Source organism: Perissodus microlepis, chromosome 11 (genome assembly GCF_051167445.1).
Source record: "Perissodus microlepis isolate ML-2025 ecotype Zambia chromosome 11, ASM5116744v1, whole genome shotgun sequence".
Classification (NCBI taxonomy): Eukaryota; Metazoa; Chordata; class Actinopteri; order Cichliformes; family Cichlidae; genus Perissodus; species Perissodus microlepis.
Window position 1 is genome coordinate 21098107 of NC_140471.1, and position 10577 is coordinate 21108683.

Consider the following 10577-nt stretch of genomic DNA (forward strand, 5'->3'; position numbering starts at 1 on the left):
AAGTGCCCATAACAGACTTCGACAAATATCTAATTATGTTACATTTTCATCCTGTAGGTGTGCAGCAATGAGCTGAAGTGTGTGTGTAACCAGGGCTGGACAGGAGAGGATTGTAGCTTCATGTTTCCTGTGGCCAAAACCACAGCCTCTGTTTCAGGTAGACATTTTATCCGCCCTCTGCACCTGTTACACTTGTTCCTGCCTCTGTCTCTACATCACATTTACCCTCCAGTCATATTTCAGGGCTGGTCAGGGCACACCTGTCCCTCTGTAAAAACCCCACCCCTCTTCCCAACCTGCTACACCCGTTTCATTTCTTTCTTTATTGTCCTTCCACTTCACCACAGATATGTCATCCTTTTCTTTCTTTTTGTTGCTTTTCAATTGTCTTTTAATTTTTGTTATTTTTGGGGGCTCACGTCTGCTCATGAAACCTGCTGCATTTGTATTCACTGAACCTTGCATGTCATTCTTTTTGTTTGTCATTATTTTCACACTCATTCTTTGTCGACAGGCCGATGTCTTTGACGGAGTGATTTGAGGTCAGATTTAGGTTCCTTTTTCATTGTGTTTGTCTTGTCTTTGATGTCATTTCCCGCTCCTCCTCGTCTTGTCTCACTCCAACTTCAGTCCCATCACAGTTAGATAATTACAGCCCTCATTCAATTGAGAAGCAAGCAGTTTTTATTGTTACCCTGAATGGGAAGCGCTTGTAGGTTCCCCCTCAGAGTAGCGGTGGAGGGTGACTGAGGTTTTGGTGTATTTTTTTCTCCCGTGTCTTCCTGATGAACTTTTCTTGCTAAATGTTCTGTGTTTTTGTGCTCTGCTGCACTGTTTTGTGGTTTGTGTATCCCCATGTGTCTGCATTGTTCCAGATACAAGAGACACACACATCTCAGTTAATACACATTTGGCTTCCCACTCTACTCTCTTCCTCTGTCTCAGGTATCAACAGCACTAACATCATCATCGGGGCTATTGCGGGCTCTATCCTCTTCCTCGCCCTAATACTGGCTGTAACAGCCTGGTGCTACAAGTGAGTCTACACATAGTTTGTGCATGTCTGATGATGAGTGATGAGTGGAAATAATAATAAATAAAAGTATGAACTTTCTGGATTGTTATAAGATTGCTGTTTTCTTTACAGGAGCTACAAGCAGAAATGCTACATCGAGTCTGAGGTTCACCGGAGATTCTGCCGGTTTGCACACTTTAACATGTTTTTCTTACTCAGTTATTTAAAGCGTGACTCTAAAGTGCATGACAGAGCTGCAGCTTGTTTGAGTGTGTTATTGTTGTCTCAGTAACTTTTTCTTTTCTTGTTTTGTTTTTTTGCAAAGACCACAAAACCTGTAGTTAATACTCAGTCGTTTCTTTGTGCTCAAATGATCCAAAACCCGGAGCAAGATCTTAAATACAAATCTGCAGCGAGACCCTGAGGAAATCTGAAATATCCTCGCCCTGCATAATAACAAAAATGACCAAAAATGTTTTCTAATCTGCTACAAGTAATCGTCTTGCATTTAAATGTCATCTACATGAAGTTATATAATCAAAAGGAAAACTAAATATCAAATGTAAAAATATGCATTATGAGGGCCGTGAGTCTGTGGTGGGCCCCGATCGTACTGCATGTGGCTCCAGCAGACGATTTACAATAACAAATTTTACTCTTAAGAGCTTGGAAAAGAAGGCAGATTGACTTCTTCAGCTTTGTAAAGATGGGTTTGTGAAGTTGTTTCATTGATTTTTACAATTCTAAAACAACTGGCAAGAAATAAACCCCGCTGGGGTCTGTCTCCTCGATAGAAGAAACCAAACGGCCACTCCACAAACGTCCTTCTTCCTTTATATACATTTTATGGACATCCGTCATTTATTTGTATGACCTATTTTCATCGTTGGCAAGAAAAAGTTTTAAGAAAGTGACGAATATCAGGTCACGAAAAGTTGTTTTGAAAATTACCTTCAACAAGCCAATTATTAATGAGGTCAGAAATCTTTTACATTTGGGTTTTTTGTACCACTTCTTAAAGTAAAAAGCAAGAAGTAGCCAAAACACTCTTTGCATATTTATATTGCCAGTAAAAGTCTTTGAAATGCTTATGAGTGTTTTTATTATAGAAAATAGAGAAAACATATATATATATATATATATATATAAAACATTTCCCCCTTTTTTTTAGACATGAGAGTATAATGATGTTAGCCAACTGGACTGAGCTAGAACAAAAATAGGGAGAAATGTAAATGGGGGCTCTTAGTGCAATAACTGAACAGCTAATTACATCATGAAAAATACAAAGCAGTCACCAAAGTAGAAGAAAACAAAATGTGGCACAGATCATAAATGGACTATAAAAAGCTTTTAATTAAAATATATGCAGGTGGCTGTTTCCTGTCATGGTGTTCATCTCTGCAGCATCTAAATGAATTCTTCTGTACTTCCAGGCAAATGCCTCCAGGTGACTATGTCACAAAACCTGGGGATGCAGATTCATTTTACAGCGACATGCCTCCGGGTGTAAGCACAAACTCGGGCTGCAGCTCCAAGAAGAGGTCAGCCTGCCTGTCGCACCTGCAGATTTGCACCCCGTCCTTCACTCCCTCCATCCCATCCATTTCTCAGAACCGCTCACTGTTTGCCTTCAGGTGTGCCATCTCACCATCACTCATTCATTTGCTGGCAAGTGTGTGCGTGTGCATCACCGGTGTAGATGAGCTCCACATGTTTTCGTGCTTTCATTAGGTGTCTTACCTTTTTCTGGAAATGACCAAAATGCAGAAACTTGTGAGCATTTTGGCAGTTTTGCATCAAGTGCTTTCATCTCGTGTCATATTCATCTGTCATGATATGTTTTCATGGCTCATAATGATGACATGGCGTCTTCATCTTCTGATTCATTTACCTCAGCCTCATTTTAGCCTCATTTGCAGCAGACTTGCAGCATCTTAGGAAGACGTTACTGAACTTTTCTTTTGTCCGTGCTTCATGTGACCTAGATCTAATGGCCTGTCCCACTCGTGGAGTGAGAGAATTCCAGATGCCAAACACATCACTGACATCTGTGAAAATGGGCGACCAAGAAGCAACTCGTGGCAAGGTAAGTTGTGCTTTTTTTTGTTTCTCAGGATGAAAGAAAATGAATGTGTCTGTTCTCTGCAGCATAGGGACAGGAAACAGTGAAAGAATCTAACTCACGTTCTGATCTTTAGGCTAAATTCAAACCACAACTAACAAACCAATTGTAGCCCTTCTCATACAGGCCTGCTTTTTCATTATCATCCCATTAAATACTTAGCATGTGAATCTAAATGTGCACTTCTGTTTTGTTTGTCTTCAGGAAACCTGAGCGGTAATCGTAAGAAACTGAAAGGAAAGAAGTTCCGTGCTCGCTCGAACTCCACAGAGTAAGTAATATTTGGGAAACTGATTAAGTTGTGATGTCAGTGAACGCTCTACTTGCAGATAGAGAGAAACCGCAGTAAAAAACACTAATGTATCAGGATCTGTTAAAGAATCAAGCTGACATTATCTTTATAATTTTCATTCTTTATTTCAGTAAATCTCATAAAAAGACCAAAACCAACAGTTTTTAGGGAAAAGGAGCAAATTTAGATCAGTATTTTCACCTGTGGATTACTGAATAATTATATTTACAACACTGGCAGTCACATTGGGAACCCTTCAGTCTTGGCCAGACAGCCAGACTCTGAGGATGACAGTTTAGGCCAGCAGATGTCTGTGCCAAGACCGTGCACCGGTCACTGTTTATGAATGCAGATACGATTTTATAAAGGTAATGAAATCCAAAGCAATATCAGAAGTTAGTTGATAGTTTCAAGATTACATTTCTGTGCTGCATTCCCTCCTTTGCTCTCCAAGTCAACTGTTTACTGCCATGTGATGTGACTACCAATGACCCACAGAGTCTGCATGTTCATATGCACATATACAGTCATATGAAAAAGAAAGTTTTTGCAGGACTCTATGCACATCTGTGAAAAACTTTGTCTGTCTCTCACAGCTTTGCCACTGCACACGCTGCAGGCTTGGGATCATTGTCCTGTTGCATGACCCAGGCCAAGCTTTAGCTGTTGGACAGATGACTCAAGAAAGCTTTGGTACAGAAGAGGTCAACCGTGCACTCTTCTGTACCAAAGATTTCTCGAGTCATCTATCTAACAGCTAAAGCTTGGCCTGGATCAAGCTCGGCCTGGCCCAAATCATAACCCCTCCACCACCATGCTTGCCAGTTGGTATGAGGTGTTTGTGCTGATATGCGGTGTTTGGTTTTCTCCAAATAAGGTGCTGTGCATTATGGCCAAACATCTCCACTTTGGTCTTATCTGTCCAAAGGACACAATTGAAGGAATGTTGTTGTTGATAAGATGCAACTCTGCAAACCTAAGCCATGTTGCCAACTTGTTTTTCTTCAAAAACAAGGCTTTGTACTGGTAACTCTTCCAAACTAGCCAAACAAGTTCAGTCTTTTTTCATTTGTGCTGTCATGACCTTTAACATATAACAAGCTAACTGATGCCTGTAGAGTCTGAGATGTAGCTCTTGAGTTTTAAGCAGTTTCTTTGAGAATTACACTGTCTGAGCTCGGGGAGAATTTACTGAGACGTCCGGTCTTGGGAAGATTGTATTATTTGTGTATTAAAACACACCTGAATGCTTCAGACCATTACTCTGTGTTTGTAGAAATCATAACATTAGCAGGAAGAGACTTAACTGCAGTGCTTGTGTTTATTGTAACAGCAGTGTGCAGTTTCAGTATTGTGAGGGCAACAATTAATTATTATGACTTTTTTTTATTTGTGGCTTTTCATCTTTGGCCACAGTTAAATGGAGACAGAGAGGGTAGAACACATACGCTCAGTCAGTTTATTGTTGGTTTTGGTCTTTTTATTAGATTTGTTGACAGTCAACAAATAAATGATGAAGTTTGATATTCTTGTCATTAAATAATTTCTGTAAAGAAAATGAAACAATGCTTCTGTTTGTATCAGACAGAAAAATGTAATTGTATCTGGTTTTGCATTGTTCACATTGATCTGCTCTATCAACGTGAACTCTAAGCTTCTGTTTGGCTTTTGAGGCCGAAGCTTTAAATCTTTTAGACTTTACCCACAAGCCTGTGAACAAATAAGATATGTGCATACCTGCCTGTTGACTGTGAATGCACAGTGAGCTGTGTGCATCAGCTGCCTCCCAGCCTCGTATGTCGGTCGGTTTGTGCGTCTGAAGGTCTTGGCATAAGGAGTAGTGTGTAGTGCACATGTTCTCGATATAAGCATGAGACTGCCGGAGTGGCAAAGAAGCTATAGCTGCTTGGAATGATGAGACCAACATGCAACCGAGCCTGTAACACGCGACACAGGTGTTTGTGATTTTCATAGTGCCGTTTTCATCTGAAACCACACACAGGTCTGTCTGCCATCTTCTCACCATTTTTTCCTCAATTGCATCTTGTTCAGAATATCTTTGCTCTGCTCTGCTTTCCTAAAATATTTCCTCTTCCTCTCTCCCTTCCCCTTACCTCACCCCCACCCCCCCACACTCGCTTATTTCTGGAGAAATTTCTGTCCGTTTCTTTTTTCTTCCTTTCTTTTCTCTCTTCTCCCCCTCACCTTGTGTTGTGTCCCTTTAACTTCCCTCCCCCTCAACCCTCCCACAGGTATTTAACCCCTCGCCTCAAAACAGAGTTTTATGATGTAACTAAATGGGTAGAAGATGTGAATAGAAACACTCAAGGACCTTACCTTAGGTATTACCTCGGACCACGTCCTGTATACCCCACACGCTTGTCTAAAAACTCCCTCACTTTTTGGTTTGATTTGTGGTTTGGAAAGGAAGGCTTAGTGCCAATCTGATCTTTTTTTTCTTTTCTGGAGACAATTCAAAGCTATATCTCAGAGAATGGCATGTTGCAACTGAGAAAAGGTTGCCACTGTGCATAAATAAGGATGATGAAGAGACATTTTTAAGCTTTACTTTTTTTCTTACGACTCAAGTGCTGAATTTTTAAGTTGCAGACTTTTATTTTCCTGCTTTATTGTATTGATGCAAAAACAAAGATGGCTATTACTGTCTGTGCTAGTGTAAAACTATAATCCAGTCATTTTTATTCCTAATTTCTCCTTATTCCCTTCTTTGCTCTCCTCCCTCCCTCCCAGTCTCTTGTTACCTCTGCATGTTCAATGTTGTTCCGTCAGTAAGTGTTTTGTGTTGTTCGGCCCTCCGCCTCGCTCACAGTGACCTCACGAGCCTTCGCGTCAGTGTGATGTCACCGCAGAGCCAGATATTTCGGGTGCCGCTCTGACATCATCATTGCGCTGTTGTGGCAAAAGCTCTGATCGTGCCCAAGGTCTATAGATGGTTAGAAACACAAGCTGAAGCTCGCTAAAAAACCCCAAACATCAGTAAACAGCAAACCAACACTGGAATCTATAGACCTTCACTGTCCAGGCGCACATTTCTAACCCTCTCCCTCTTCTAACCTAGAGTAGAAACAGGCCCAAAAAATGAAGAGACATGGAGCAGCAGGTTGCAGAACTTTTAACTGCAAACTGAATATTGAATCCTCTGTAAAAAGACTTAGAAAAGGAAATAGACCAACAGTAAGCTACAGAATGAATATGAAGCTGATCAGATGCCACTGTTTTACAGAAGAGACACGTTAAAGGTTTAAACACTTCAAAGTTCCTTCATGTGAGGAGAAAAAAATAACTTCTGCAACCTGCCGTCAAATTGCTCTGGTCTTTCCATCATTTTGGCCAACCCAGGACCATTCAGTCACCACGGTGCAGTGATGTATAGAAGCCGCTGCACACGCTGCAGGCTTTCTGCTGCTGTTTCACTGGACTGGACCTCTTCCTCTGACTCTTGGTCTTTTTTTTTTTTTTTTTACCCAGCTCCGGTCTGGCCCGCTGTCCCAGTCGCCTTTTCATGCTCCCGCAGATTGAGCTATCCCATCAAGGCAACACACCAGCTAAGCTTAGAGCAGAAGTTACCTTTAGCAGCATGCTTTGTCCACAGTGGCTAAAGTTATTGTTCTGCAGCTTCTAGCTGAGAGTGTGTTGGGGCTTGCCGAAAATGCTGTGAGACGGTGAAGCATGAAGGAAACTATGACTGTGCCCACACTGCAGCCGGGAACTGTTTACTGCTGTGTAAATAAATACATATCATGCACAGGGTTTGCTCTTAAAAGCGAAACATTTTTTGCAGTGATTATTTTATAATTTTGTCTCTTTGCTTTCTGGTGAGCAGCTTCTAGGAGCAAACTCGCTATTTAGGAAGGTGAAAACTGAATAGGTGGAGCAGCTGAAGGAGGATGTTGCCCAAAGTCACAGATCTAACCAGATTTATGTATCTGTGTCTTTGGACATCTTAGTCCTACCCTAACTAAAAAAAAAGGGGGGCAATAGTTTTATGATCACGTCACATCACGATCACTTTATTTCTTTTCTCAGGACGCTATCGCCTGCCAAGTCTCCCACCTCCTCCACAGGATCTATTGCATCCAGCAGGAGGTACCCATACCCTATGCCTCCTCTCCCCGATGACCAGAGGAAAGCTAACAGGCAGAGTGCCAGGGTAAGTATCAATCAGAAACACAATACAGGGATTTATGCATTTAATGGTGGTTGTGTGTGCAAATGAAGCTACTGAAACACGTTATAATGACATAAGGTTTAAGGAAAACAGCAGAACTGTAAGTCCAGCCTGAACTCTGTGGAAAAAAGAAGTGATGTGACCGACCAGCAGTAAACTTTGGGAGATGCTAAAAGGCTTCTTTCTTCTCTTCTATTTCCAGTTGTGGGAGACCTCAATATAACAGCTGTCTTGCCCTCTCTGCACAAGACTATAAAGAACTACACATCTCTCCTTTTCTATGAATGAACAAACACAAAAACGATACAAAATTGACTCTAAGCAACTAAAGAGGAAAAAGAGAGAGAGCCCCACCCACCCACTGGACAGGAAACAGGCAGAGTTTGAGTTTGAGTTAATGTGACCAAGCATCTGCGAGGCCGTATTGCCAAACAGCCTCATTCAGTGGATCTCTACGTGACGATGTGGAGTCCCGGCAGAGACACCAGCTCCACATCCTCTCCAGACCAGCTGGAGCTCAGACTGAGCTGTTCCTGCTGTCTGCTCAAAGCTTCACCAACGCGACACAACCCCACCCAAAACCCCCACACCACCCTTAACCCTCTTTAGCTTGTCTCATGTCGTATTCACTTCAGCATCATCCCATCTGAATTGTACAGGCTCCTCTCTGAAAGGAGCTGTGGGAGCCAGGCCATCGCCGGATCTGCGTCGGATCATTTTGACGTGAATTACTGTAGAAACGCCAACACTGTATGCATGAGACGACTGTGTTTATCGGCAACTCCCTCCTACCGAAAAGATGAGACGGACAGCGGTCTGACCCGAAAGGAAAGCATGCAAATGGGGCTGTGATTTTATAACGTCTGTAGGCTTAATGCTTTCTCTCCACTAAAGGTAACTCATATTGTATCACCGCAACATGGACCCCACTCTGCTGTTCCTCCCTTTGGTTTGTGTGTAAATATGTACAGTAAAATACACACAGAGTATGGGTTTTCTTTTGTTTTGAAAGACAAAAAGACAGAGAGAGAGGCATTTCTTTGTTTCCTGTTGATTTGTAGAGAAGTTCAGAGACCCTGCAGTCTGGGTTTCTCCCGCTCTGTGACTGTGACCTCTATAGCCTTCTCCATCCACAGCAGAATGTGTGTTTATTTTTTACCTTAGCCACTATTTTCATGCATCTCTGTGAGACACACACACAGACATCCAGCGATGTTGACTGTGGCACATTAATAAGAGCGTCGCTAAGACCATTCTCGATCGATATTAATTTAGCTACATTTTTATTAGTTTTACGTCCCGTTCCCGAGTGAAACGAATGGACGAGATGTGTTTGGTGTAGTTATAGATGTGCCGCTTGTCACTCACGTAATTTCCTGAAAATTTCCCAATGATGGTGACAAGGTGTTTGTGTTTGAGACGGCTGCACTCCCATTTTTCCAGTGGCAGCCACTTGAATGTGAGTAATTGAACATCTGGCTGGTGACCCGCCTCAGCCAGCATCTGGAAATTGACTGAAATGCGCATTTTGAATTTAGCTGTGACGACTGAGATATTTAGCCTTGTAAATGATTAACTATGCTGTACAGTGCTTGCTGTTCGAGCTTACGAAGACCCAACAGCATGACAGATCTATATCAGATTATTTCGCCGGTAGGCTCTTTATGAGGTCATAACAGGAAATGAGCATGTCACCGGATGAGTTTTTCCCCCCTATTGCCTTTTCCTGTTGTTTTTAATGGGTCTGTGTACCACAGTTGCTTGTAAAGCTCATGGCAGGTGGTTCGAAGCTAACTGTCGTGCCAGTGTAATTATTTAAGGTGGGTTTTTTTTTTCTGGATGCAAATCCCGCTCACCAACAAGTTCTTTGTACAGTCAGTGCTCTACACTGTGGAGAAACTGTTGTGTCAAGGCCTCATGTTTGTCATTTTACTGTTGTTAGCTTTTGTTCCAGTGTGGGCACTTTTACATTTGTAATTCATGTATGCATTAGGACTGTATAGGTAATATGAACTTCACAATATTGGACTAATATTGCTACTAGTATCTTTTTTTTATTAAGTACCTTTGTAATGTTCACCTTTTCCCCCTCAGCATTATGTACAGCAGCTATTTAAACATTAATTAAGTGCATTATTGTAATTACGTGGGTTGATGAGTTTGATGGAGAGCATTTCGTTTCATCACCTTTGTCCTTTGGGGCCAATAGAAGCCGTTGTTCCTTACGCATGTGCTGATACGTGCTGATGTAAGGTTTGGACACATGTTGCTGTCTGGGCTCATGATTTGCCTTCTACCAGAACTTTCTTTATTTTTGTTCCTCTGGTCTTACTATCGGTGTCCAGCGGCCCAGTGATCTTTCTGGGCTTCCCCAGGCTGGGGAGAGCATCATCTCTGAGCTCCTTAGAAATGTTTCTAACATCATAATACTGTGCAGCAGCGAGACATTTGTCCTGGTGCCTTGGGCAAAACTCTAGAGGATTCTCCATCGAGGACGGCAGTAGTGATTTGGCAGGCAGTAGTGATTTGTGTGATTGTACAGGTGTTACTCCAAACATATCTGCTGTATCTGCCTCCGCACACAGCTGGACTGACCGATCCCTGCAGAGCAGCTGTCTGGCCAGAGACTTGAATGTATTTGTGTACCACCCAGTCTCAGCCATGCGTTCCCATCACACCAGAATCATCAGCACTCTGCTCCAGGAACCCTAAAGAGCCCCATATGTACTAATTCAGACACTGCAGTTGTCTTTTTTATTTTTTAATTTGCCTGTATGCTGTACAGACTGATGATGCAAAAATCCCCATATTTTTTCCTCTTTATCATTCAGTATTGTAATATATTTAATATAAAATAAAACTTTCATCAACACCTCTGTCCGTGCAGACATTTCTATTATCTTCTGATTTCCCAGGATGGTTTGATAACCAGTTAATAAAACCTGATTCAGCTGAA

At 41.9% G+C, this 10577-nt stretch overlaps 1 protein-coding gene across 2 annotated transcripts in view; it reads left to right on the forward strand.

Annotated features, from left to right (window-relative positions):
- Positions 1 to 10493, forward strand: part of adam22 (ADAM metallopeptidase domain 22) — a 67751-nt gene extending 57258 nt beyond the window's left edge. The window contains exons 24-32 of one of the 2 annotated variants that reach the window (XM_084943107.1): positions 58 to 157; positions 946 to 1036; positions 1148 to 1201; positions 2452 to 2559; positions 3004 to 3104; positions 3345 to 3411; positions 5685 to 5774; positions 7480 to 7603; positions 7824 to 10493. In XM_084943107.1, coding sequence (XP_084799233.1) covers positions 58 to 157; positions 946 to 1036; positions 1148 to 1201; positions 2452 to 2559; positions 3004 to 3104; positions 3345 to 3411; positions 5685 to 5774; positions 7480 to 7603; positions 7824 to 7844 — 756 coding nt within the window. In that variant the 3' untranslated portion in view covers positions 7845 to 10493. The remainder of the gene's footprint in view (positions 1 to 57; positions 158 to 945; positions 1037 to 1147; positions 1202 to 2451; positions 2560 to 3003; positions 3105 to 3344; positions 3412 to 5684; positions 5775 to 7479; positions 7604 to 7823) is intronic. The other variant, XM_084943106.1, reaches the window with a different exon arrangement.
- The last annotated feature ends 84 nt before the right edge of the window (positions 10494 to 10577 follow it).